Source organism: Dunckerocampus dactyliophorus, chromosome 13 (genome assembly GCF_027744805.1).
Source record: "Dunckerocampus dactyliophorus isolate RoL2022-P2 chromosome 13, RoL_Ddac_1.1, whole genome shotgun sequence".
In the NCBI taxonomy this organism is placed as follows: Eukaryota; Metazoa; Chordata; class Actinopteri; order Syngnathiformes; family Syngnathidae; genus Dunckerocampus; species Dunckerocampus dactyliophorus.
The window spans coordinates 9,984,828-10,012,018 of NC_072831.1; the positions used below are offsets into that span (position 1 = coordinate 9,984,828).

The 27,191-nt window shown below is 44.3% G+C and overlaps 2 protein-coding genes across 10 annotated transcripts; both read right to left on the reverse strand.

Annotated features, from left to right (window-relative positions):
* Positions 1-382: 382 nt before the first annotated feature.
* kiaa0586 (KIAA0586 ortholog) lies at positions 383-26,964 on the reverse strand. Of its 9 annotated transcripts, none has more exons than XR_008573517.1 (28): positions 26,714-26,964; positions 21,365-21,653; positions 17,453-17,522; positions 17,197-17,362; positions 17,034-17,086; positions 16,891-16,969; positions 16,725-16,830; positions 16,025-16,100; positions 9,890-9,986; positions 9,634-9,806; positions 9,000-9,072; positions 8,453-8,912; positions 8,202-8,390; positions 7,461-8,131; positions 7,168-7,311; positions 6,908-7,068; positions 6,697-6,836; positions 6,376-6,572; positions 6,152-6,305; positions 5,926-6,085; positions 5,664-5,854; positions 5,553-5,587; positions 5,375-5,476; positions 5,195-5,306; positions 5,027-5,127; positions 4,875-4,911; positions 1,777-2,806; positions 383-1,577 (listed from the first exon to the last, which is right to left on the reverse strand). XR_008573517.1 is itself a non-coding variant. In XM_054797339.1 (28 exons), exons 2-28 carry the CDS (start codon positions 21,636-21,638, stop codon positions 2,730-2,732), a joined length of 4,023 nt encoding a protein of 1,340 aa, XP_054653314.1. In that variant the 5' UTR covers positions 21,639-21,653; positions 26,714-26,964; the 3' UTR covers positions 383-2,729. The 9 variants fall into 9 exon arrangements, 8 of the variants coding, with proteins under 8 accessions (XP_054653314.1, XP_054653313.1, XP_054653307.1 ...); XM_054797339.1 differs by having other exon boundaries at positions 383-2,806; positions 8,453-8,633; positions 8,709-8,912; XM_054797338.1 differs by having other exon boundaries at positions 383-2,806; positions 8,453-8,633; positions 8,706-8,912.
* Positions 11,955-15,650, reverse strand: irf2bpl (interferon regulatory factor 2 binding protein-like). Its single transcript, XM_054797340.1, has one exon. It carries the CDS (start codon positions 15,539-15,541, stop codon positions 13,781-13,783), a length of 1,761 nt encoding a protein of 586 aa, XP_054653315.1. The 5' UTR covers positions 15,542-15,650; the 3' UTR covers positions 11,955-13,780.
* Positions 26,965-27,191: the final 227 nt, after the last annotated feature.

Below are 27,191 nucleotides of genomic sequence, written 5' to 3' on the forward strand. Positions count from 1 at the left end.
ATCGGGAAGACCTGGGTCGTTTCTCTGCTTGGGCATTTCTGCGTGGAGTTTGCATGTTCTCTCCGTGCGTGGGTTTTCTCCGGGTACTCCAAGTCCCTCCCACATCCAAAAACATGCATGTTAGGTTAATTGGCGACTCTAAATTGTCCATAGGTATGAATGTGAGTGTGAATGGTTGTTTGTCTATATGTGCCCTGCCATTGGCTGGCGACCAGTCCAGGGTGTACCCCGCCTGTCGCCCAAAGTCAGCTGGGATAGGCTCCATCATACCCCCGCGACCCTAAAGAGGAGAAGCGGTATAGAAAATGGATGGATGGATGGAATATTACTTACTCTTTTATCGCATAGAAGACTCAGGGTGACACTCTTTTATGCAGTTAAAAAGAGAGTTTAATAGGATAGTAGAGATGGGCTTATAAGCAATAAAAATATAAAAGCATGCAAAACTTTGCCTGAGATGACAAATGAGCTCCAATCACATATTTGGACAAAAAGAATGACGATGTTCTGAACAAGTCTCGTGATCTTACCTGGACAAATATGCCGGAGGTTAAAGCAAAAAGTTCCACAAGTTATTACAGTTTTCCTCCATTGGTTTGGCTCATTTCTTGAAACAGAAATTCCATTCTCAACACTCCTAGATCATTTTGCCAAACTGTCTTGCAGTTCAGCACAACACCATAGCTCACTAAATTGTCAGTGCCCCCAAAATGCAACGTCCCTTTGGCATTGTGTAGCACTGCAAGCCAAAATGTTTGGATGTTTTGTCACTATGACAGAGGACCATTGAAATATCCATATCTCTCAGTCTTAGCTCAGTCCTCCATTCACAATGGTTACTGTACTCATTTTTTGTCTAGCTAACACAATTGTGTATAAAACTGAATTTTATTTTATTTTTTTAAGATTTTACAGTCGCAATCCGAGGTTTGACATCAGACAGTAGTACGAGTGCATGCCAAGGAAATGTTACAGAAAACTAGGGAAATTATGTTGCCTACAGTGCTGGAAATAAAGCTGGAGTTTCACAACTGACACTTCTTCCCTGGTCGCCGTCCTTGCCCTCCTGGGCGTCCATACACTGCTGTCTGTCTGGTCCCAGATTCATTCTCACAGTGCGCGTTCTAGTTTCACCTGACGGTCAAATCATCTATTTATGTAATGTTCCGAGAGATTCATATATGGTATCCATGGTGTTACAGTATATTCTTGACAACTGAACAGACTATGGCACATTAATTGTACAATGAAATGATACCGGTATGTTTTGGAGAGAACAACCATTAGCATGTTCAGTAATATTATTTTCCAGAACATATCATATGAATGATTTCTTTTACGTCAGTCATCCAGCAGCAAAAAAAAAAAAAAAAAAAGGTTGTTTATCCAAATGAATATGGAGGATTAAAAGTGCCCAAATTAAATAAATAAATACATCATTAGATAATTAATTAAATATGTTATGCCGGGTCAATTGTATGCAAACTGGCTTGCTAACTGCACTGTATACAATGCCTGGCAAGCATCATGGAAGCACTGAGATTCTTCCATTCCTTCAAGTAACGCAACCTTCGTCCCTAAAAAAAAAATACATATATCATGATTTAACAAAAAAGTAGGTAAATTTCCTCTTAGCTATTGTAGAGCTATATAAACGTATCAATTCTGGACATACATTTAATCAGAGGAATTTTACACGATCGAAAATATCTGAGAGATCGACAGTGCAAAACCCTTAAATTATCAGTCATAAATCTACATTTCAATCATACTTACAGGTGAAATGTTCGTCCACAGCCTTTGAACTGGCGATTTGTGCCGTTAATAGCTGCACATGCAGGCATCTTAAGTCGAAATTTGTGTCCAATCCGAATTAATAAAAGAAGTTCACCACGAACGCAAAAGCTTGTCCGAGAAGTGTTTCTTGCGAGTGGCAATATGGCAGCCGTGTGGCTTCACAAGTCATCGCCAATGAGCTATCCAGATACAGTATACAGATCAGTGCTTCTAAATGTTAGCATAGCTTTTTTACTCAGAACATCTTACGCCAGATATGTAAATCTTACTGTGACGTTTGGAACTTAAATTTGGGTTAAAATGTGAGACCTTGACTATCGTAATATTGAACACCACCGTGCTGTGTGTTCGGGGTTGACCAGACCTCCATTTATGGAGCTTTTCCAGCCCTATGTCTTTATTTCAAATTCTTAGACTTGGTGAATTTTACTTAGGTCTTATTAATAGTGTTACAATGGGATTGTAGTGTGGATGTTCCGAGTTGGCACAAATTGCAGGGGAAATGTTTAGAGTGTGACACAGTACAGGAAGAGACCTAAATCGTGCAGAAGTTGTAAAAGTTAAAGTGAGGAAATTATTTATTTATATATATATATATATATATATACACATACATACATACATACATACACACACACACACACACGCGCGCGCGCAAACACACCTAGTGGAACTTCAGTTAGTCCTCCCCGATTTGTGTAAAAAAAAAATTATGTCAAAATATTGCCCAGTTTCGCATACATTTCCTGGTTAGCGTACGTCATGTTATTAATACACTTCGTGAGTCCAACTGTGTTCTTAATGTATTTTTTTTTTAATCACAAAGCATCCGTGTTGGAAGCCTATTTACTTGCTGATATATCCCTTTTTTGCTTGTTTGATGATGATGACGACGATGATAAACCTCCAAGAAGCAGCAGAAGCATGATGCACTAAAACAAATCACTGGAGTCATCTGAAGATATCTTCTCTGGTGGGACACATGTACTGCTGCTGACTTCCTGTTGGCCTGAAATACACACGCACGCACATCAGTTGACATAGCGACATCATCATCATCACTAATAATGCCAGGGAAAAAAAAGATGTCAGCGGTGAGATGAGACAAGTACATAGAAATAAATCCACAGCGTGTGATTAAACTTAACATAAATGTTCTTCTTTGCTCACACCGCGTGTGCGCGCTTATATCGTGACACATAACCCACAGGTGACACCTTCCCAGGCACAAAGTCACACGCACAGTGGAGCACACATGAAAGTTTCTTACTTTTATTATTTTTACAATAGTAACTCTCTGTCTCCATGGTAACACGGGTCTTGCCTGTCGTCACGGTTACCAAGTTACTTCCAACTTAAGAGACAAGAAAAGAATGACTGACAGCTGCCACTCGGTCATGCCACTCGAGCTGTGACAGCCACAATCTTTGCCCTGAAGCCTGAAGGAGGAGCCTCCACATCCTAATACCTTTGAACTACATGCTACATAAAGTGAACCAACCCAGGAAGTAGAGCATCAGTCAACACACGTACGCATTCATGCACACAATGAAATGAAAGTTAGGCGTGTTGACGTTGTCGAAGATATAGGGTTAAGTGGGTGTTACTTTATTTGTACAGGTGGTGCGTGGTTTATGGCGTTCTGAGTTTCGGTGTTTGGTGGTTACGTACGCGCTCCCATATACTGTATGAATTAAATTTTGCTTTAAGTGAAACTTAGAATACACCTTGATTAAAGTGTTTTTCAGTTAAAGATTTACGCCAAAATTTTGCCTTGAGTACATTTTCTGGTTAGTGTACAATATGACGAGCGTCTTGTCGTGCTATGAACACACTGCGCGAGTCCAGCCGTGTTCTTAATGTATTTTTAATCACATAACATTACTGTTAGCAACATAGTAGCTTTCTACTAGATGGAAACAGGAACCAGATGTCAGCTCTATGATGTCATCAGCGGTTGATGTTGGATATGGGATAAATGGATAATGGATAAATGAACATTTAAAGTTACTTTTACCTTCAGTGAAGACGTGATTGTTAAGAAAGACACAATGTGGCAGTGAGATCAACACGGACACCACCTTGTTTTGCCAGGATTTATTTCTTGAATTCAATAGTGTTTCTTGCCTTCTTTATCAAAGGCTGGTACTTGAGGCGAGAAACTAAAGCATTCAAAAACTAACTCATGGCAAAACACGAAGGTGATGTCTGTGTTGATCTCGCTGCCACATTGTACCTTTGTAAACAATCATGTCATCAATGAAGGTAAAAGTAACCTTATATGTTCATGAATTCCTTTCATTCATCATGTATATGTATTTATATACATTTTGTATTGTTTTCTGTGTATAATACTATAATTGTAAAACACTTGTTTTGTGTTAACATTTTTGGCTTTCTGCAAAAGATTAAATTGATTTACATTATTTTCTTATGGGAAAAATAATTAGAGTCTGACCTGATGGAACGGATTAGTGACGCTAGCCAAGTTTCCACTGTATTCAGTGTTTTATTACTGCATTTTATGTCCTTTGTGTGTTATATGTACTGGGGAGGACGACGACAGTGGAGTTTGCAAAAGGTATCCTGTTTTGTTTTGCAGTAAAGAGTCTGTTGATGGACCACCTCCTCGTCATCCTCACTACGCCCGGGTGGATGTTAAAATACCATCTTTATCCTGCATTATGCTCGCGACCGTCCAGTGTTGATTTTGATAGCTACATTGTGTATTCTTCCACAGCGCACCAGGCTGTAACTAGTTCTCGAGCGAGCCTTGCGTTTCTTGACCAAAATTGAGTAATTAATTCATTTCTGAGAGTGGTACATAACCACAAAATGGCAAAACTGCGAACACCGTAAATTTCGATTTTACCAACAGGTGGCAGCACAATTCAAAAAACACACCCTTCGATTTTTACACCAGCTCAGTCCACTTACATCACAACATGATACAAATGGTTGTCCTCAGACACACACACAGAAGTGACACATGTACTGTACACAAAGACTGAGGACAATGTGAGATATTTTAAATAATATATTGCACAATAAGAATACATAGCAGGCGTGTTACTTACCTGTTTGTGTGGTGCTCAACCCTCTGAACTGGATCACCTGTATACACCCACATACGCACGCAAACACACAAACGCACAGTTGGTTCATTATGTTGTTGAAATGGTGAGTGTGTGTGTGTGTGTGTGTGTGTGTGTGTGTGAGAGCATGTCACCTGTCCTGCTGTATGTGTGTCTTCCAGTGGTGACACCCGAGATGGAGACGGCTGACTGTGGAGGTCAGAGGTCATGTTGAGGCTGTCATTTGTGGCGTCTGCTGGAAGATGACATTAGTGTTACATCATGATGATGACATCACATCATGATGTGTGATGATGTCACACCTGCACATGGAGTGATCTGTGCCACTTGTTCAGGTGTTGTTGATTTGACGCACTCCCTATGAGCATGAGGCACCTCCCCCACACTTAGCTCATCCTCCCTCCTCCACACACCCTAAAAAGACAACAGGTTAGAGGTCAGAGGCCATGGGTAGGTGTATGTCAGTGTTTCAGTGTGTGTACCTGTGGTCTTTCTTCTTGTAGCGTATGTGTGCCTGCATGCCTGCATGCCTGCATCTGGGACATACAACCTTTGACCTGCCCCTCACTGGGCGGATCAAGGTCCTAGATGAGAAACAGGAGGTGATCAACCACAATGTTATGCAGACCTGATTGCTTTAAATTTAAAGTGTCACCTCACCATGTCCTGAAGAGAGCTAGACAAACTGCACTCCTCTGAAATACACACAGAAATTATGTAAGAGTATAAGTCTGTAATCAAAGGTGAAACAGGTTGACCCCGTACTCCTACCCGTCATGGCGTCCGGCTGGTTGAAACTGATCAGCAGCTCTCCCTCTGAGACCAGTTTGAGTGCTATATCACTTCCTGTCGTTGTACTGCTGCTTCCATCATCAGAAACACTGGAGGGGGACTGTGGGTCGGCCTGGGGAGGGGGTGGAGCCAAAGGGAGGGGTTGTTGTTCTTCTTCTGTTGACGCCACCCTGTAACAGTTCATTATGAGATTAATCCTTGTTAAAATAATCATATCTGCCGTGTGTTTTTGTGCACACACAGTGGCTTTGTGTGTGCATTCGGGTGCTCGTCTGGCCTCTCCTCTTCCAATGGCAGCTCAGTGTCCACCAAGGATAGGCAGGGTGTGGCTTGACGGACAGCAGGAGGAGTTTCTGCAGAAGAGATGGGCTCAGGGCTGGGGGTGGGCGTGGCTATAGGCTCTGAGGTTACAAACAGACAATATTAGCATTTGATGGCTACTGATGCTAATGCCAATGCTAACAAACCTGGTGCTGTGATTGGATGTGAGAAATCCTCAATCAGCAGGCTTGCTGGTTCTGATGAAGTGGGTGTGTCCAGAAGGAGGGGGTCTCTGATGGATGGAACAGGACTCAGCACAGGGGTTGGTACCGGCGTGGGAACCAGAGAAAGCACTTTCTCCTGGGAAGAAGCAGCAGGTTTGAGACTGTAACCAGAGCAGAGCATCTGTCTACTTTTAGCAGTTTTGTACTTCATCAGCTGTGTGTGGTTCTGGTTGAGGTGGTTCTGCCCCTGCTCTTGGTCCAGGATCTGGAGCCTCCCTCTGTCCAAGCACCTGAGCCACTATCTCGGCCAGAACCTCATGAACCAGTTGCCTGATTAAACCCGAGTCCACGGGCACGTTGGCGTCTACAAAGAGCTGCAGACCCCCACCGCCGGCTGCCTCGACTGCACATGCACGCATGCGCGCGCGCGCGCGCGCACACACACACACACACACGCACACATAGTCAGAGATAGCCTCCTCCAGTGGGATCTGACTTGATGGCACCTCAAGGGTGTCTCAACTCACCAATGTCTGAGGTGAGACTCCCCTCGACCTCTGATTGGTCCATGATGTCATTGTGCTCAGGATCAGGGGGATGTGGTGGGTATGGTGGAGGGGGCCGGTAGAGGTCAGAGATCATCCTTGACATGAGCTGCTGCTCCACCCTGAACACGACACAACAGTCAGAAGGAAGAAGAAGCAGAGCACGTGAGAGTCGCTGTGTCCAGTTTGTCACCGCAACACCAGACGCTTCACTAGGTCATCATCAACCCTTGCCACCGAGTCCTGATGGTGGACAGGAAGCACGCCATGGTTCTGGTGGGGGAAGACTGGACCCTGATGCAGGACTAGAGTAGGAGACGGACCTCCGTCCTCGGTGGGGACAGACTCCTCCCCCTGGAAAGAAAACAGCACATGGAAAATGTCATTGATGATGATGAACGCATGCAGTAGGAAGCTCTGCACACCAACAGAGGCAATGATGAAGTGTGTTACCTGCACCACATCAGCGGCAAACAGGAAGTCACTTCCAGGGAATCCATCCTCTTCGGCTGCATCTTCTTCATTCTTCCTCTCTGTGACGTTGACAATGGCAGATGGAGGGGACGGAGCTTCATCTGCAGCCACTGGCTTCGCCTGCTGTTGACAAATGGGCTCTTGGTCAGAACCAAAGTAACACCAACGTATCCAGGATGACACTAGCTGGTACGTCCCCATTAAAAGGGGCGGAGCAAGAACACAAGATGTAGACTTGCTCCACTTGGGGTACTAGCAGAAGCTTTACTCACCGGGCTGGGGGGCTCAGGTGCAGTGTGGTCCATGGAGGAAACAATGACAGGTGGTGAGGTCACTTTCTGTTGACTCCTGGGGGACTCAGGTGCAGTGTGGTCCACAGAGAATATAATAGGTGGTGAGGTCACTGTCTGTGAACACCTGGGGGGCTCAGGTGCAGTATGGTCCATGGAGGAGACTATGACAGGTGGTGTGGTCACTTTCTGTTGACACCTGGGGGGCTCAGGTGCAGTGTGATCCATGGAGGAGACTATGACAGGTGGTGAGGTCACTTTCTGTTGACACATGGGGGACTCAGGTGCAGTATGGTCCACAGAGAATATGATAGGTGGTGAGGCCACTGTCTGTTGACACCTGGGTGGCTCAGGTGCAGTGTGGTCCACGGAGGAGAATATGACCGGTGGTGAGGTCACTGTCTGTTGATACCTGGGGGGCTCAGGTGCAGTGTGGTCCACGGAGGAGAATATGACCGGTGGTGAGGTCACTGTCTGTTGACGTCTGGGGGGCTCAGGTACAGTGTGGTCCACAGAGAATATGACAGGTGGTGAGGTCACTTTCTGTTGATACCTGGGGGGCTCAGGTGCAGCCTTGTCCACGGAGGAAAATATGACGGGTGGTGAGGTCACTTTCGGTCGACACCTGGGGGAGGGGCCTATCCTTGGATGACCTTTGGGGTACGTGCAGAGTGGTAAATATTTAGCATTTACAAAGTACAAGCAGTATTATACGTTACTGACCCAGTGGAACAGCTATGGCTGTATCAGCAGGGGTCACAGAAGGGCCACATGAGGTCAGGTGAGAGGGGAGATGTTGTCCAGGTGATAAGTTGAGGGGCAAAGCCAGACTGGTCTCAGTATTCCAGGCCTTCACCTGTACACCTGAGACTGAGGATATCTGCTCCACTTCCTGTTTCATACGACCACGTCCTGTTGGATGTCAGCAGTCATGAGATGTAACACATATGATGAGCAAAGTGAACATGGCTGACCTCTGACGGGCTCCATCAAATGGGGGCGGGGTTTCCTGGTGGTTAGAGAGTTCAGGGAGCTTAACGGAGGGTACGGGCTCTTCCTGAGGCTTGGTCTCATGTTGTCTTGTGGTGCTCTACCATACAGACGAGTAAGATACAATTCGTGGTCCAGCCGCTCAAAACCAGGATCAGGCTCCGCCTGCAACAAAGGACAATGATGAGTCACCATGGGTGTGGCCACGTCAGTCCAATCAGCAAATAGAGTAGATACCACTCTCTTTCCATCAGTCTGGCCTCTGCATCCTCCTCCTGCCACTGCCTTACTTCCTGCCACCTTCTTATTTGTTGTTCCCCGTGGCAAGCTCACTGTCCTTCCTGTGTGGGCGGAGCCTCTGCTCCCCACCACCCGCTGCTGTGAAAGTCGAAAGGATGAAGCGTCTGCCCGTCTGCGATGGGAGGCTTCCCTTTCCATCTTAGCCTGCACATCACAGAAGTAGTCCGCATTGCCATGCTTGTCTCAAAATCTTTGTTAGGCCCCTGAGGTCATGTGACAAGCGACAATCACCTGGATGTCTCGGCTGATAAGATGAATCCATGCATCTACTGTCCTCTTGATGCGAACCTGCTCGCTTTCGTCTCTGCAGATGCACATGACACCGTGACAAAAAGCTAATTATGAATTATTGTGCATATCACCAAATTGCTTCTTTTCTCCCTGAAGTAATACTTCAGGACTCATTAGTACTTGTACTTACATGACTACTACTGGTTACAATTATTCTTTCAACCTTTTATTCAATCTACCTCAGGCCAGTCCACGTGTCCACCATGCACTCAGAGTGTAAAGCACCCAACAATCCAACAAATTAGACAGGCATCAAATGACCTTTCTATGTGCTATCAACACGCTGTACAGTGCATATCTCTGCCACATAAGGTACCCTACCCTGAAGTTTATGCATTAACTTTAAATAAAAATAACGTGAACACATTTTTAAGACCTTTCAAGATCGTATTTAAGACGTTTTATGAGATTTTAAAATAATTTTAGACATTTTAAGGCCTTAAAATGAAATGATTGGTTTTAAGACATTTTTAGACCCTGCGGTAGCCTTCCAACTTTGTAAATGCCGAAGACTTCACACTGATGCAAACTGTAATTCTAAAATGGATTGCTGGCTGGAATGTGCAGTTGCTACCTGTTAGCAATCAGAGCCTCCAGCTGGGAGTGCAGGATCTCTGCAGTCCGGACTCTTTCCACAGTCTCTAGATTCTCCTCAAGAACTTTCTTCTGTTGTTGAACCTGGCGAAGAACCTGACTGGCCTCGTCAAACATAGAAGTAACCTCGGGCCCACTTCGAACAAGCACGGCCTTGAGATGAACAGAAACTGGTTTGTTAGAAACGGTTTAGAAGTAAAAGTGCTGCAGTGGATGAACTCCTGCAGCGTCCTCACCTCAGTCTGCGCCGGCCCCGCCTCCATCGCTGCATGGCTGTCATTAGCTTGGGTTGCCACAGAAACAGTGAGGGGGTCTCTGTGATGGTGGGCCTCCCTGCAAGAAGAAAAAAACATTAAGATCAATAAACAAATTGCACGTTTACACTTTGAAGGCAAAACCTGGAAATTATTCTAGACCATGGACATACATTGTTCCCTCGTTTATCACGGGGGGATAGGTTCCCAAAATAGCCCGCAATAAGTGAAATCCGCGAAGTAGCCAACTTTATTTGTTTACGGTTATTATACAGACCCTTTCCAAAAAATTAGAATGTCAAGGAAAAGTTGTTTAATTTCCATAATTCCATTCAAAAAGTTAAACTTTCATAGATTATAGATTCAGGGCCCACAATTTAAACAATATCAAGTGTTTATTTTTACGTAATTTGGGCTTCCAGCTCATAAAACCCACAAAAACAGGAATTCAAAAAATTAGGATACTGTGAAGAAATCACCATTTACTTCTCAGTTTTTGCAGGAAAAAAAAGAAAGAAATTAGTATCACATCAAATCAACCAAAATATGGTACTTTCAAAACGATATGTTAATCTTCAATACTTGGTTGGGAATCCCTTTGCCTTAATCACTGCCTCGATGCGACGTGGCATTGAAGCAATCAGCCTGTGGCATGGCCTGGGAGTTATGGAAGCCCAGATTTCCTTGATGCTTGCTGTCAGCTCTTCTTTGTTGTTGGGTCTGGTGTCCCTCATTTTCCTCTTGAGAATACCTCATAGATTCTCAATGGGGTTTAGGTCCGGTGAGTTGGCTGGCCAGTCAAGCACTGTGATGGCATGGGCATCAAACCAGGTTTTGGTGCTTCTGGCGGTATGGGCAGCGGCCGGGTCCTGCTGGAAGATGAAATCTGCATCTCCATACAGATCCTCAGCAGAAGGAATCATGAAGTCCTCTAAAACATTCTGGTAGACTGTTGCGGTGACCTTGGATTTAAGAAAGCAGAGTTTACCAACACCTGCACCGGACATTGCACCCCAAATCATGACGGACTGTGAATATTTCACACTGGACCTCAGGCAGCTTGGGTTCTGTTCCTCCAAACCCTTAGACCTTCATTCCCAAATGAAAGGCCCACTTTACTTTCATTGGAAAAGAGGACCTTGGACCACTGGCCAACAGTCCAGTCCTTCTTCTCCTTGGCCCAGTGGAGACGCTTCCTACGTTGGCTCAGGTTCAGAAGTGGCTTGACCCAAGGAACCCGACAGTTGTAGCCCATCTCCATCTCAGATGTGTCTGAATATGGTGGTTTTTGAAGCTGTGACTCCCGCCTCATTCCACTCTTTCTGGATCTCCACTGAAGCCCACGGTCATCTCTTTTGTTGGTGCATCTTCTCCTGCCACATTTTGCCCTTCCTCTAGACTTTCCATTGATATGCTTGGACACAGCACTCTGTGAACAACCAGCCTCCTTAGCTATGAACTTTTGTGGCTTACCCATCCTATGGAGGGTATCAATGATGGTCTTCTGGCCAGTTGTCATGTCTGCACTCTTCCCCATATTGAACCCAACTGAGACAATTGAACCAAACTGAAGCAATTTAATGACACCTGGGGAAGCCTGTGCCGGTGATTTGAGTTTAGTAGATGATTAGTGTGTGACACTCAGTTTAAAACATTCATGCCCTGCAAAATTTGGGCTGATTTCTTCACAGTATTCAAATTTTTTGAATTCCTGTTTTCGTGGGTTTAATGAGCTGGAAGCCCAAATTATGTAAAAATAAACAAATAATTACTTGAAATCGTTTAAATTGTGGGCCCTGAATCTATAATCTATGAAAGTTTAACTTTTTGAATGGAATTATGGAAATTAAACAACTTTTCCATGACATTCTAATTTTTTGGCAAGGGTCTGTATATGTTTTAAGCCTGTAAAACCCCTCACAGTACACTTTTCTCAGACAGGCATTAGCATTTTCTCACATTTTAAGTGACTCACGTGTATTCACTCCTGTGACCGTGCTTCATCCTGGCGCCATTCGGCTGTAGCGTTTTTTGTTTTTAATGTAATTTTTATTGAGCACCAACAATGTATGTACATGTTCTTACATGCAATCATACAAACATACATTCAAGGGTAGACATATTTTGGAACAGTGTTTAGATTTTCTTTTTTTTTTTGTATTACAACACATAGACCCCCCAGTAAAAGACACACGGAAGGGAAACTCAAATACAGTAAATTGAGAAGCAAAAAAAAAAACAATGAAAAATGAAGGAATACATACAAACAATAACAATGTTGGTATAAACTAGCCATAATATCTGTACCATGAAGCTGCACACTCCTCACGAAGTTACATGAATCGAATTCACACAATAATATGGACCACCCAATCCTGTCAAGTGGGGATCATTTTGAGTTTACACAAATATGCCAGTACTGGATTCGAGAGAGAAGAATTTGCTCCTAGACCCCGTGAGTAAATATTTTATTTTTTCCAGCTAGATAAATTGCATTAGGTCAGTGATCCACAGAGACACTTTTGGTGGCTTTCCAATGGAGTAATGTTCTTCTGCGCGAGTAGTGTTGTAAAGGCTGTAGCGTTTTTGTATCCTTGTTAAAACATATTGCTCCTGCCATCGTCCTCCTCCTCGTCCTACTCCTTGAACCTTAGCCAGTTAGCTGCTGCTGCTTCTTCTTCTATTGTTTATTGGCAGTTAGCAAGCAGCTCATGCAGTTAGCTAGTTTGCTAGCGACGTCATGAAGGAGATCGATTGACCATGGTCTACAGCCAATCAGGACACAGAACACAATGGGCAGGTTCTCCCTTAGCCAATAAGGACTGTTGTGGCTCTATATTTAGCTGGCTGTTGTCTACTGTGGGCTCCTAATATGCTCCTATAGGCACATAAACACACTGAGACGAGGTGGAGCTCCCCATGTCTTCAACATAAGTATACACCACACTCTACTGGTAGCAGTAGTAAATACAATAACAGACACATGCAACACAATGCGTGTTCATACGGTGTTAAAAAAAAAAAAAAATCACTTAAAAAATCAGCGAAACAGCAAATCCGCGAGAGGTGAACCGCGATGTAGTGGTGGAACACTGTACTGAGCTATCAACCATGTTTGTCTGTGGAGCACGACATCATCACTGGCATGTCAATATCATTATTGGCAAAATAACAGATACCAATGTGAACAGATATTTCATTAATCTCGCAATAATATCATTCGGCCGGTATTATTGAACATCCCTAATTGAAAGCCTTTCTTGCATTGGATACCTTACATGTCTACATCTGGGGATGTTGGCAGAATGTGTGCATGGATAAAATGTCTGCCACAATGGCTCAGAGGAACAGAAGCTGCAGAAGGGCTGTGTTGCTAGGCAACACATTGTGGTTTCCCATGGCAACAGTAGCAGGGATGCTGATGTAGTAGAAATGATTGCATCCATGCAGACAAGAGTGGTGTGATGAAACAGAAAAGAACAAGTTTATGTTTCTATCAACAACTTTTAAATACAAAATGTGATAGGAGGGGCTGCTGACTGGCCAATCACACACACAACACAAAGATGTGACATCACGGTCTTGACACATGAGACTTTATTTCTATGCTGCAAGGCACGTTACAAGATGTCACCACATGAACACACGTCAACATGTAGAAAAGATTTATTGCAATGTTCTAAAACTACAAATATAAAAATTAGCAGTGTTTGTGTGACGCTAACAGCTGCCATCCTCACCATTTTTACAAGACAAAGCTACCCAGTGAGGCCACGCCCACGCCAAATAGCGTGCATGAGGTGAAGAAATGTTTATTTGTTTTGTTCAAATAAGATGAAACATTGGTTTTGCAGAGTAATGTCAAAATGTTTTTTAGGGGTCCCTCTCCTTCTTGACCTTCACGTCTCCTGCCAGGATGGTGGCGATCTCCCCCTGCATGAAGGCCCAGGGCACGTTGGAGCCCACCAAGGGGCACTTGTCCCCGCTGGGACAGTACACCTCTGCTGAGGCCCCCTGAGCCTTGATGCTGTCTCGGGAACATGGGAAGCAGAACTTGTGGGTGGACACGGACGGACACTGCACAAAGTGTGTGTCCTCCAGTCGCTCGTGACACAGTGTGCAGCACAGAGGTCCACTCGAGGCTGCGCTCTGAGCGTGCACCTGTTCCACACCACTGTTGGCCTCACTGTTGCGAGATGGGAGGCTATTCTGGGCGCCCACATTGGCGGGGGACAAGGGACTGCTGCTGCAGTGGACTGAGTCTCTATCTTTGTTGGGGGACTGTGCCTGTCCAATCGTGTCCGCCGGCAGCATGAACACGGCTAGAGGAGAGTGCCCAGCCTGCGGGGGCACAATAGAGTCAGGTGAGGTGGAGCGGCCTGAGGCTGGACCAAAAGACAGCTTGACGGCTTCGGCCTGGTTGTTGATCCACTGCTTGCGCTGGTCCTCCATCAGTTTTGGCCCACTCTCAGCCAAGTCTGGTTCTGGGGAAGCCTTCCTCTTCCTGGACACGGTCCTGGACCCACTTGGGACCTGGGCACGGGCGGGGAGCACCAGGGCGGTGGGCAGCAACGGGTGGCTGCTGTCGATATGGGGCTGAGGCAGCATATCCCCCCCCACACAGTCCTTAAAGACCCGCAGAGGTTCAGGTAACAAATCACCGAGCAGCCGCCAGTCACCAGAACCGTGCTTCTTCTCGTATTCCAGGTACTTGAAACCTGAGGACAGTCCCCGACTCAGGTCCTTCATGCAATCCTGATACATCTGCTTGGCCACCCCCGAGGCACTAGAGAACACATTCCCGGACCCACTCGGGTACTCGACAAAGATCTTGAGCTCATAGTCCAGACCGGATTTGGACACAGCGTCAAAGGCGAACACACGTCCCACCAGGCCGTGGTCCTTCTTGAAGCGGACCTCAAAGGGTGTGCAGCCAGACAGAGTGACCAGGGTGTCCCGAACCACCATAGGCTTGCTTGCCCAGTCCTCCTGTCGGTTCCGAAGGCTCTCTCTTAGCTCGCTCAGAACCTCGGCGTTCCGCTGCTTTTCTTTCAGCTCACGCTCCTGTCTCACGGCCGGCTCACTTTGACCCAGCTGGCCGAGCACTGAGCCTGACGGTACAGTTCTGCTCGCTGGGCCATGTGGGCCGGGCCCGTTCAATAACGTCTGAGGCTGCAGGCTGGGCGGGACGTTAACATTTCCCGGTGCACACACCAGACTTATGTGGGTCCTGCTCCTAGAGTTTGGGCTTTGGCGGTTCAGCTCGGGAGGTCCGTCATCTACTTTGAAGCCATTTTGTCCTGTGAGCCCGTTAGGCAGCCTAGCCCGGTTATCGGCACAGAGTGAGTACCTGTCCAAAGAGAGCTGCTGAGACTTTCCGGGTCCGTCTGCCGGATTCTGGTTGAGAAGCTCCTTCCCACTTTTGGCCACAGCAGGCTCCTGGAAACCATGAGCCCGCCTCAGGTGGCGGGCAGTTTCGATGACAAACTCGACCCGGTCTGCACCCTCGTAGTTGACGCAACCTCGGCACACAGGTTCGCTGAAGTCCCAGATCACAGCCCAGGACATACGAGGCAGATCGCACAGGTAACACGACTGTCTGCGGGACAAGGGCAGCTGCGGGGGGGAGGACATGGTCCCGGTGCCGCCTCCCTGCTGCCTCCAACGTGCTCACGCCAGAAAATGTGGAGAAGAGACAAGTGTGTGCTGGCGGACTTTTTTTGTTGTTGGCAAGGCTGCTGGAGCTCGCTGCAGACAGGGAGAGGGAGGGGGGGGGGAGGGGCTTCACTGCATCCAGCTGAGGAATTCCGATTGGTTATACGCACACACGCAGACCACCAAACCCCCCCACCCTCAGGCTGCAATCTGGCAGTGAGTGACATCACCCCCACCAACATGAAAAATAAGCGTGCTGTAGAAGTGTCACATTTGGTAATGTTGGTGTTCTGAGCCAATAAATGTCACCTCTCTCTAGATGTTCACATCTGTGTGTGTTGGAGACACACATTGCTGAATATCTCATCACATCAAGTTTGTCCTTCAAAAGGACACACAAAATGTCCTCCCCTTACACACACACACACACACACACACACACACACACGCACACACGCTCACCTGGTTTGGTCTGTGTGTGTTGCCATGGTAACTGGGTCAGTCTCCACAATGGTTCTGGTCGATGAGTTGATGTTTACTAAAAAAAAAAAAAAAAAAAAAAAAAAAAAAAAAAAAAAAGACATGTAAGCCAACTGCTTTCTGGCTTCATCCCTTGTACTACAGTTACGAATGTCAAATGTCTTTGGATGAGGACGCCCCCCCCCACCTGCAGCTCCCAGCCCCAGCAAAAGTAAAGATACGAAGTAGAAAGTAAAAACAGCAGCAGTCTCGTTACCATGACAACCGATCATCATGACAGCGTAATGGACGCTAAGAGATGGGATATTGTATGTGCAGGCTAACATCCTCTGCAAACAGCATCATATGTGTACTGACCAACCCTGTACAAAGCTCAGTCAGGTTCTTTTCTAGATTGTGGAAACACTGGCGCCTTAATTTATATAGCAAGAGATAGCCATTTTTAATTGTTTTTTTTTTCTCTTTGTTTGTCTGTTTGTGTGTTTTGTTCTGTTTTTTTATATATATTGTTCTATGGACCATGCATGTGTCTGAAATAAAGTTGATGATGATGATGATGATAGAGGTGTCCGTTTCCATGGTAACACAAGCTCATCATCTTAGAGCCAACACTGCCGCCCACTAGTCAACACAAGCAACACAAGACGTGTGTGTGCGTGTGTGTGTGTGTGTGTGAGTGTACCTGCAGAGTCCATATTAGTGAATCGTTGACATGCTGGGTCAGAAGTGGTAGAAGTCACAGGGGTGTAGCGTGTGACAATGCTGAGAGCTGACTCCAGAAGTCGGTTCTGTGAGAAGAACATTATGAGTCAAAAAGATGGTGCAAACTGGGCAGGTGAGTCAGTCACCTGAAGCTCCAGCTGGCGGCTATGCAGTGCCTCAATGGGCTGCTGTGTCACCTGGCTTCGCCTACTGGCCCCGCCCTGCCTACAAGGGAACACAGTCAGTCACGGTGTGTGTGGACACATGAACACTTGACGCATAGGCCTACCTGTCCACGTCGTCACCCTGCCGAGACCCTCCAGCCTCCATGTTTGACTGAGCCTACTCACGTACATGTTTGCACATGCGCGCACACACACACACACACACACACACACACGTTAGTCTTATGAGGTGCAATAATTACCTTGTGCCAGTCACATAACCTGTACCTTTACCAGTGGAGCTGCAGCAGTCAAGTGTTTATTGATGGCATCTCCTAGGCTACCAGACAAGCATTCTGCCCCACCCTGTGCGTCATGGTGGAAGCTGCTGCTGCTGCTCTGGGCAGGGTCTAAAAGTTGAACTTTGACCTCTCGCCTCTGGTGGGCGTGAGAGCTGAGTGGCACACACACAAAAGAGGAAATCATTTCAAATGAAAAGCATAAGACAGCTGGTGACTTCCTGTGAGATCAACTAAACACTCACTGCTGCTTGAGAGCTGCCAGCACCACGCCACGAGCCCCTGTCTGGAAGTGTGATGTCAGGAGGTTGTGACCTGAAAATTAATTACTTTTAGCAGTGCCATCACTGCAACAGTCAGGTTCACAAAATTGTCTGTCCATTTTGTCAAGTAGTTTCCATGCACCCCATGGTTGGACAAACGCTGCATGTCTCGCCAAGGTGATTTAGCTCATTTCAGCTTCTTTAGCTATGTGAGGATGAGAATACTACATGCTAGTAACCGTCACTAGCGGAAGCGGTGTGGTGAAATGGCTGACATAGCTTTCTACATCAAAAAAGGAATGAGGAACGCTACCAGAACCTCCAAAAAGTGTATAAGTCACAAAAGAGGTGCTCTTTGGAACAGGGACAGGAAATCGCCAAAAATTCCCCAAAATCCAAGGCACTCTCTAATCTTGTGTGTTTATTAATGCGTTTATTATTTATGGCAGGGGTCACCAACCCAGTGCCCGCGGGCACCAGGTAGCCCCCCACAACCACATGAGGCGCCTGCAGGCCTGCTTTTCATTCAGGTTTTCAGTTAATAATGTGAGAACACTACAAAGAAATGTATTCTGAAACATAAAATGGGAGTTGTAGATACCAGCATTTTGTGAATGTTTTGGTAAAACAAGCATATTTTCTTTGTTTGGATTGAAATAAGGTATGAAAATCATTTCTACAAAAATGAGTAGCTCGTGGCCATTTTCATTTTCTAAAAGTAGCTCTCACAAGAAAAAACGTTGGTGACCCCTGTTTTATGGCATGTCTCAATGGACCTTAATCAACCCCAACGCGTTTCAGCCATCCGGTTTGTCCCCCTGATGAAGCTGAAATGTGTTGGGGTTGATTGAGGTCCATTAAGACATGTCATAAAATAATAAAGGCATTTTAACAAGATTAGAGAGTGCCTTGGATTTTTGCATGTGGACCTTAGCCGAGATCAAATAGTGATCTCATCAGCACCTCTGCCAGGTAGTGAGGACGTCTCTGATGACACTATGCCTCACAATGACAGAATCTATCAGGTGCCAGTATTTGGAGCAAGGTTGTATCCATGATGTTTTGTACTTTGACTTTTCTAATGGGATGTCAGCATCTGCACACATTGCTACAAAATCCAACAACAAACTATAATGCGGTGGAGATATGACCAGACAGGAATGGTTTTCTTCTTTTGTGGTGTCAAATGAGGTAGTTGGGATGTGGGGCCCCAGCCTGCCTACGATGGTCATTTGGGTGATATCACCTTCGTTAGCATTCCATTCAGATGCAGTGATGGTCATGGGCCCACCTGAAACCAAGGTGGCTGTGCCTTGTTTATTTGTTAGAGGCTACGTGATTGAATCTTTTAGGAAGGGATGAAAATACAGTATTGTATGTGGGAAAAAGGTGCCGTCGCAGACCTCCCCCTCTGTTGTCCTCTCACCCTTAACGTACAGTAGATTGCTTCCCACACTCCTCTTTCAAACCATCTGTCTTCTCTGTCCAGAATGTGTACATTTTTGTTCTCAAAAGAGTGCTCTCTCTTTGAGGTGCAAGTAGACAGCTAGTCTTGATCTGAAGAGTTAGCCTGTCTGTGTTGTGACATGAGCCTGCTCAGTGGCTGCTTGGTTTCCCCAATGTCAAAAAATCAGTGCATTCCTCACTGCACTGGACAGCATACAGCGGATTGTATGTATTGATTGTATCCTCCATTAGAGGATAAATACTGTACATTGGATCTTGCACCATGTTCTGCAAAAGGTAAACTATGAAATTAATTCTGGGGGGTTTTGTTTCACCCTATCACCGTATCGAGATACAGTATTATCATTACCGTGAGCAAATGTATCGCGTATCGTATCGTGAGGTACGCTGAGGTTCCTAACCCTACTGTAAACACACTCATACAGTCACACACACAGCTGCAATAGCATGCTGTGCTTTTTAAATTTTATTTAACCTTTACTTACCCAGGTGAGGTAATTGTGAAAAGATTCTCATTTGTAATGCCAACCTGGCCAAGAGGCAATACACAACAGCAACACAAAGCAAAATAAAAGTAAATACATAAAGTACATAGACAAACTGTACAGCAGGGGTCTCAAACTCAATTTCACTGGGGGGCCCCTGGAGGTAGAGTCTGGGCCGCATCAAGTATTGGGAGTAGGGCTGGGAATCTTAGGGTACCTCACTATACGATACAATTCACAATACATGGCTCACAATAACGCTAAAGGGCCAACCCTCCCCCGGTCCATGTGATAACACCGCTGTTAGTTCAGTGTTGGTGTTTACTTGCCCCTGTAAGCATGTAAGTAACACTGAGCTTGCCCGGATGTTGCGGGCTGCAGTTACACTACTCTTTGATGTCCAATCGCGGGCCGCAAGATACAATTTGGTGGGCCGCAAATGGGCCGCGAGTTTGAGACCCCTGCTGTACAGTGTGCTTTAGTTAGCTGCTAAACTAAGCTAACCCAGCAAGATGAGTTTCCAAGTTTTTTCGCTGACTCAGCCAATGTTTTAGGTAACCGCTTCAACATGTTGTTTAGTTCGGGAGGGGGCATGTTAGTGTTTGTGAGAAAATGTCGCCATCAATGAGTGGTCCGCTGGGGATATTTTTCCATATTTTATTTTCCATATTTACCCACACAAACGTTCCTTCTCGGGATGACAGAATTTCATTCACGCTGCCTTGTTCAAGACAGCAATGTCACCTAGTGTTTAAACTAAGAAGTACAAAACAATTAAGTACATATTATGTTCGGGCCATAGTCCATTATATTTTTCGATTTTGATATGGGCCAGTTAAAAATGGATGGCTGGCTGTATTTGGCACACCGGCCATAGCTTGGACAACACTGTTATAGATATACCTTGTTGCTTTAAATTTGTATGTCTTTTAGATATTATTCTGTACAGCACGTTGTTCCACTGTGGTTGTTTTAAAGTGCTTTACAAATAAAGTTGGATCGGATTGGTTCTTGTGGTGATGGTGATCACAGGCACAGAACAAAATCACCCTGGTGATGGTTTGCTTTGACTGATTAAAAAACAAACTTTCATGGCACAATGAAGAATTTTTTAATACTACGTTAGAATATGTTTTTAAATTACGGATTACATGTCAGTTATGTTGTCTAAATTGTCCACTCCACTATTTTAATACAATTTTCAATCCAAAAATGAAGTTTTGGTGTTAAAATACAGCTGGTTGATACGTTTCTACACAGCGGGGATGCGTTGAGGTTTAAGTGAAATCTGCAAAGTAGCCAACTTTAGGTTTTCTGTTTTTTATATTGTTTTAAGGCTGTAAAAACCCTCACCATACACTTTTCTCAGACAGGCATGAACATTTTCTCACATTTGTCTCGTACACACTCCAAAAAGTCCCGGCGCCGTACCGCTGTACTTTTGCATTTTTGTATCCTTGTTAAAACATATTGCTCCTGTCGTCGTATTGTCCATCCTCGAACTGAAGATTCATCTATTCCGTAATGCTGCCATACAGCCGCAACTTCTACCTTCCTTCAGCATGTCCAACTTTTTGTGCGACGGTGAGCATCCTTCTCTGCCTTTTGGGTGCGACTGCAGGTGCCTTTGACGGTGCAGAACGTTTTGTCGACATTGTGGTGGTTGTCGGGGATAAAACTTGCAAACATACAGCACTTCAGAGTCACACTGCTAGCGATCAAACATTTATGTCAATTTGGCAAGCTGAATGCATTCTGTACTGCACAGGAAGGCAGGGAGGAGACTGATTGACAATTGTCTACATTATTTATTGTATTATTTCTTAATCATATTGCATGGAATTTTATTTAAAAGTGTTTGTCTTTTTCTTCTGCAACTGAGCTACAGTACTTTAACAAAGCAATTTCCCTTGTCAATAAAGTCTGTCTGAGTCAGACTTACCGGGCTGAGAGTCCATTGGTGTCCGATGGGGGGCTCTGCTGTCCGGTTTGTGTCGAGGCTTTCGCCGTGGCTTTCCTTCTCTGGAGATCGGCAGTTTCTGGATAGTTAAACGGACGGGACCGCAAGCCGGTCCGGTGGCAAGGCTCCTGGCTGAGATAAGAGCCCGGGGGGAGCGCATCAAAAGGTTTCCGGTGTCAGAATTTAAGGAGGACTGGTTTCGATCCACGTCATCGCGTGAAGACTTCAGTCGGACCGGATGAGAGACCATGCTCATTTCAGAACACACACCCTGTATGATAGGCCAAAAAAAACTAAACTTAAACTTCAGAACACACACAGTATAACAGAAAAACTTTAAAAATTCAATTTAAATGTCAGAATCAAGGGTGTCCCGACACCGATTTTTCACTTCCGATACAATACAGATATTGCAGCCTTGAGTATATCAGCACGAATTATACATACTGTCATTGTGTACCGCTACCGATATTATTAAATTACCAATATTTCTTTTAAGGACGATATAAAAAACAAACATATCGTTCATATCGATATAGACTGGATTTGCGCTGTTCTTTTGTATGTTGATGCGGATGTCTCACTCACTCCTTTGACTGTCTAAACTTACTTTGTTGAAAAAATATTGGGATATATATTGTATACTGACATTCAACATAAATACTGTATATCGGGATATGAGTTTTCGTCTATATCGCCCAGTCCTAAGTTATTACTTTTTTTCGTAATGTGGAATGTTAGAAAAGGCTCGATGAAATGATATTACTCAAACAGAGAACGACAGTAGGTATGAGGAAAAAAATTATTTATTGACTTTTTTATGCATGTGGGGTATAGTTTTGTGGGCAAAGTGGTGCAAGGCATAATCAAGGCCCGATGAAATAAGTTTTATTTTTTCTGTTTAATTTTTTTTTACAATTCAGTTTTTTACAGTGACTAAAATGTCAATTAATTAAATGCAAAAATTCTTACATTTAATGATACAATACATCACTGGACAATTTTGCTCAGTATTTCAGAAATAGATGTAACTTTGCTAACTTTTCTAATGGATTGTCCAAGTGCAATTGCCATCCATCAATTTTCTATGCCGCTTATCCTCACTAGGGTCGCGGGTATCTCAGCTATCCCAGCTGACTTCAGGCGAGAGGCGGGGACTGGTCGCCAGCCAATCGCAGGGCATATATAGACAAACCACCATTCACATTCACACCGATGGACAATTTAGAGTCACCAATTAACCTAACATGCATGGTTTTGGAAGGTGGGAGGAAACCGGAGTACCGGGACAACATGCAAACTCCACACCACGTAGATGCCCAACGGAGATTCAAACCCAGATCTTCCCGATCTCCTGACTGTGTGGCCAAAATGCTAACCACTGCTCCACCGTTCGGCCTCAATTGCAATTTCAAGTGCATTATTAATGTAAGCAATTTTTCACTACACCCTTACTTGGTTAGCACAATTACACAGTATGTGGTGCACATAAGTGACAAAAGCTGGATGCATGAATAAGCGTGCCTCCTACAGCCGTGGCTCTCGTCTTCATTTCACTCAGAACTTGCACGACGTTAGTGGACATCCTAAAACACTCTGTCACGTTAACAAGCAGTAAAACACAACATGGTGTAAACACACACAGGCTGAATTGCACACACACAAACACAGTAGCATGTTCTGCTAAACTAAGCTAGCCTAGCCAGCTTCCACTCATGCTCAATGAATAAAAGACTTTAAATGAGTTTTGAAGAAGTTATTTCGCTGACTTAAGCCACTATTTCAGGAGGTCGCTTCGACATCTTGTTCAGTTTAGGAAGGGTGGATTAGTGTTTCTGAGAAGCTGTCACAAATAAGCGGTCGGCTGAGGAAATATTTCCCCACACAAACGTTCCTTCTCCTCACAATGACAGCATTTCATTCATATTATGTCAATTTCCATGAGATTTCCTGTTTAACAGTAAATTCCATTTTTATTGGCCAATTCCGCGATTTCGTCCACGATTTTGTTAAGACAGAAACTGTAGGACCCTACAAAATGTAGCAAGGCTGGAGGTGCTAAATGAAGCCTTTAAATCCGACATTATTCACCACCGACGGGTGCTGGCTCTTTTCTCTTATAGCTAATGACGTTTTGCCATCCTGTGGGAGCTTCTCATGCTTTGCAGATGGGAGCCAGAGGTTTGTTTCTTCGTCTCTGTGGCCTTGCAAAAATGTTGTTTTCATGTTGTTTTCTGTGATGCTGCTTCAAATGCACAATGAATTTGGTCGGATTAAGTTTGTTGTGGCACAGAACTGGGGACGCTTAATACGCCGAACCTCATCACACATATGAAGCAGCATCACACAGGAAACTCCAACGGGACGACAAAAAGTCATGAGCTATAACAGAAAAGAGCCAGCCCTGTTGGTGGGGAGAAATTTTGGGTTCATACGCTTCATTGAGCACCTCAAACTTTGCTATATTATACCCAGCTGCTTCTACGTTGCGGATAAAACTATACCCCACATGCATAAAGAAGTAAATGGGGTAGTTTTTCTTATACCTACTATTGTGGACTATTGTTCTCTGAGTAATATCAGTTGATCAAGCCTTTTCTAGCATTTCACACTACAAAACAAGTAGTACAAGTATGTATGATTGGCGCTATTCCAACATTCCACACTTAAAGATAAATAATAAAAGTATGTATGATTCATTCTGATATTGGATCAATATTGGTATCGGCCGATATTCAAGGCTGCAATATCGGTATCGCATCGGAAGTTAAAAAGGTGTATTAGGATGCTCCTACTGAGTACTCATGCAAGGACTGCTGTGACATACAGTACTGATCAAAATCTTAAGACCAGTTGAAAAATTGCTAGAATTTGCATTTTGCACATTTGGATCTGAATGAGGTTTTAAGTAGAGCTACAATATGCAAAAAAAACAAAACATTTGGAACTTGTAATTTAAACAAACAAAAAACTGAAATAGGCGGTTTATCACCTGAGCAAAAGTTTAAGACCACAAGCTATAAATGACAAAATCTGCATTTTCTGTCAGGCATTCACACTGTCATGCCCTCCTGATGGCTAAAGCTGAGAAGCTTTCTCTTTTTGAACGTGATCGGATTGTCGAGCTGTATAAGCAAGACCTCTCGCAGCGTGCCATTGCTGCTGAGGTTGGGTGCAGTAAGACAGTCATTGTACATTTTTTTGAAAGATCCTGAGTATTATGGAACAAAAAACTCAAATGGTAGACCCCCCAAAAAAATCACACCTGCGCTGAGCCGGAAGATCCGATTGGCTGTCCATCAACACACAGGGTGGTCTTCGACCCACATTAAGGCCCTTACTGGTGCCGACTGCAGCGCAATAACCATCATACGGCATCTGCGGGAAAAGGGTTTAAAAAACAAAAAACGAATTCAAAGACCTCGTCTCCTTCACTGCCACAAAACTGCCTGTTTAGACTTTGCAGGGAGCATCAAACATGGGACATCGAAAAGTCGGAAAAAGTTTTATTCTCTGATGAGAAAAAATGTAACCTTGACGGTCCAGATGGCTTCCAACGTTACTGGCATGACAAGGAGATCCCACCTGAGATGTTTTCTACCCGGCACCGTGGAGGGAGGTCCATCATGGTGCTTTTACATTCAGTGGAACACTGGAGCCTCAGGTGGTGCGGGGTCGTCAAATGGCGGTTGCTTACATGTGGATGTAGCAGCGGGCATCCCTCATGACTGAGGGCCCTCGTCTGTGTGGTAACAGCTGGGTTTTTCAACAGGACAACGCTGCAGTTCACAATGCTTGCTTGACCAAGGACTTCTTCAGAGAGAATAACATCACTCTTTTGGACCATCCTGCATGTTCCCCTCATTTAAATCCCATAGAAAACATTTGGGGATAGATGGCAAGTTTATAAAAATGGCCATCAGTTCCAGACAGTTGATGCCCTTCGTGAAGCCATCTTCACCACTTGGAGCAATGTTCCCATTAGCCTACTGGAAACACTCGCATCAAGCATGCCCAAACCAATTTTTGAAGCGATTAACAAGAACCGTGGAGCTACTCATTACTGAGTCCTGCTGAGAACAGTTTTTGTTCTGGTTTGGAGAGTTCTTTTGTTATTTTTTGGGGAGCAATGATCTTAAACTTTTGATCAGCTGATAAACAGCCTATTTCAGTTTAATTGTTATTTTCAATAAATTACTTTTTCAAAATGCTTTTTGTCTCACTCCCCCTTCTTGCTTTTGTATATTGTAGCCCTACTTAAAACCTCATTAAGATCCAAATGTGAAAAATGCAAATTATAGCAATTTTTCAACTTGTCTTAAGATTTTGATCTGGTCTGTATACCTCTGCTAACACTAGACTTCTCAAATCTGGACTGGATTAATCCTACACTTTGAATGTTAATAAAAACAGTTTCTGATTTGTGGAAGTTTATTCTCTTTGTGAAAATTTAATATGGGCGGGTGTCAGCAAAAGTGTGTGGTCCCTTTCTGTATTTCCCTTCCACGCAACCACTTCAACTTCATGTCTCTGTTTCTCTGCCTGACAATTTTACATTTCATCAGGAGACTACCGTCCTTTCACCATTTCAACATCTCCTATTACCTTCCCTAACCCCCATTTAACGATAAGAGTCAGATCTCACCTTTTTCATCGCCTAATTTAAACTAAACTGACTTTGTACTCCCTCATTGTAACCCTTTTCCAAACATATCCTTTCATATCACCCCTGAGTCCAGGTGGGGAACCTATGGCTTTTGATGACTACATCTGGCTCTCAGACATTTCATACCACAATACAATGTATTTATTTAAAAAAAATTCCGCTGACATTTTAAAGTAAACAATTACATAAATCACAGTGATACAAATAATATAAAACTTTGCATTTTAATCCATCTATCAATTTTCTGCGGGTGTCCTTTCGATATTTTCTGTGTCAGAAACCAAAACTTGATTATTACTGGATAATGCGGTACCCTGCCCCGGTCATTGAGGTCAAGAAGTAAACTTCCCACTCATCAAATAGTCAGCTGGCTAATTCTGCAGACCTAACCCTTTTGACGAAGAAAATGCTGAAAAGAAAAACAAGCGGCATAGAAAATTGATGGATGGGCTCTCACAGAAGTACATTTTAAAATGTGGCTTTCATGGCTCTCTTAGCCAAAAAGGTTCCCCACCCCTGCCATAGTCTATTCCGTTTCCATCTTATCCTCCGATTTCCCATCACTATCCCTTTCCATCTTGACCAGTCACATCTCAAATTATGCCTAAAGACCCTCAAAGAAATACCTTCTACACAAAAACATTTTAAATTCAATTTGAACTCACGTCGACTCAGAGACGATTAGGCTAACTTCTGTTAGCTGAGTTCCAAACCAGCTTCAAAGTTCCCGCTGAAAGTGTGTGACGCGATCAAGAGGACGACGAGAAGCTCTGGAAAATTTGATTTACGCCAAGAAAATGACACTCGTTGAGGTAAAAAGCGTGTCTTTAAAGAGAATTTTGCAGCAAACACAAAATGGCAGTGAGGAAAACGTGCCAAACGTGTCCAAAGCAGACAGTTACTCCAAACAAAAATCACTTCCGGCTTCCACTCTCGAGCAGAGAGCATTTCTGCTAAGAAGTCTCACTCTGATCTTATTGACCATCACCATGTTCGTAAAGTTTCATAATGTTCATTAAGTTTCTTGCTATGGTAAATGCTAAAAAAATATGTCATTAGGTCCATTATCTTTACAGAATATACAATCTGACCTTACATCTGACAGTACATACTATCTGAAATTCGAGGGTGGAACCTTATATC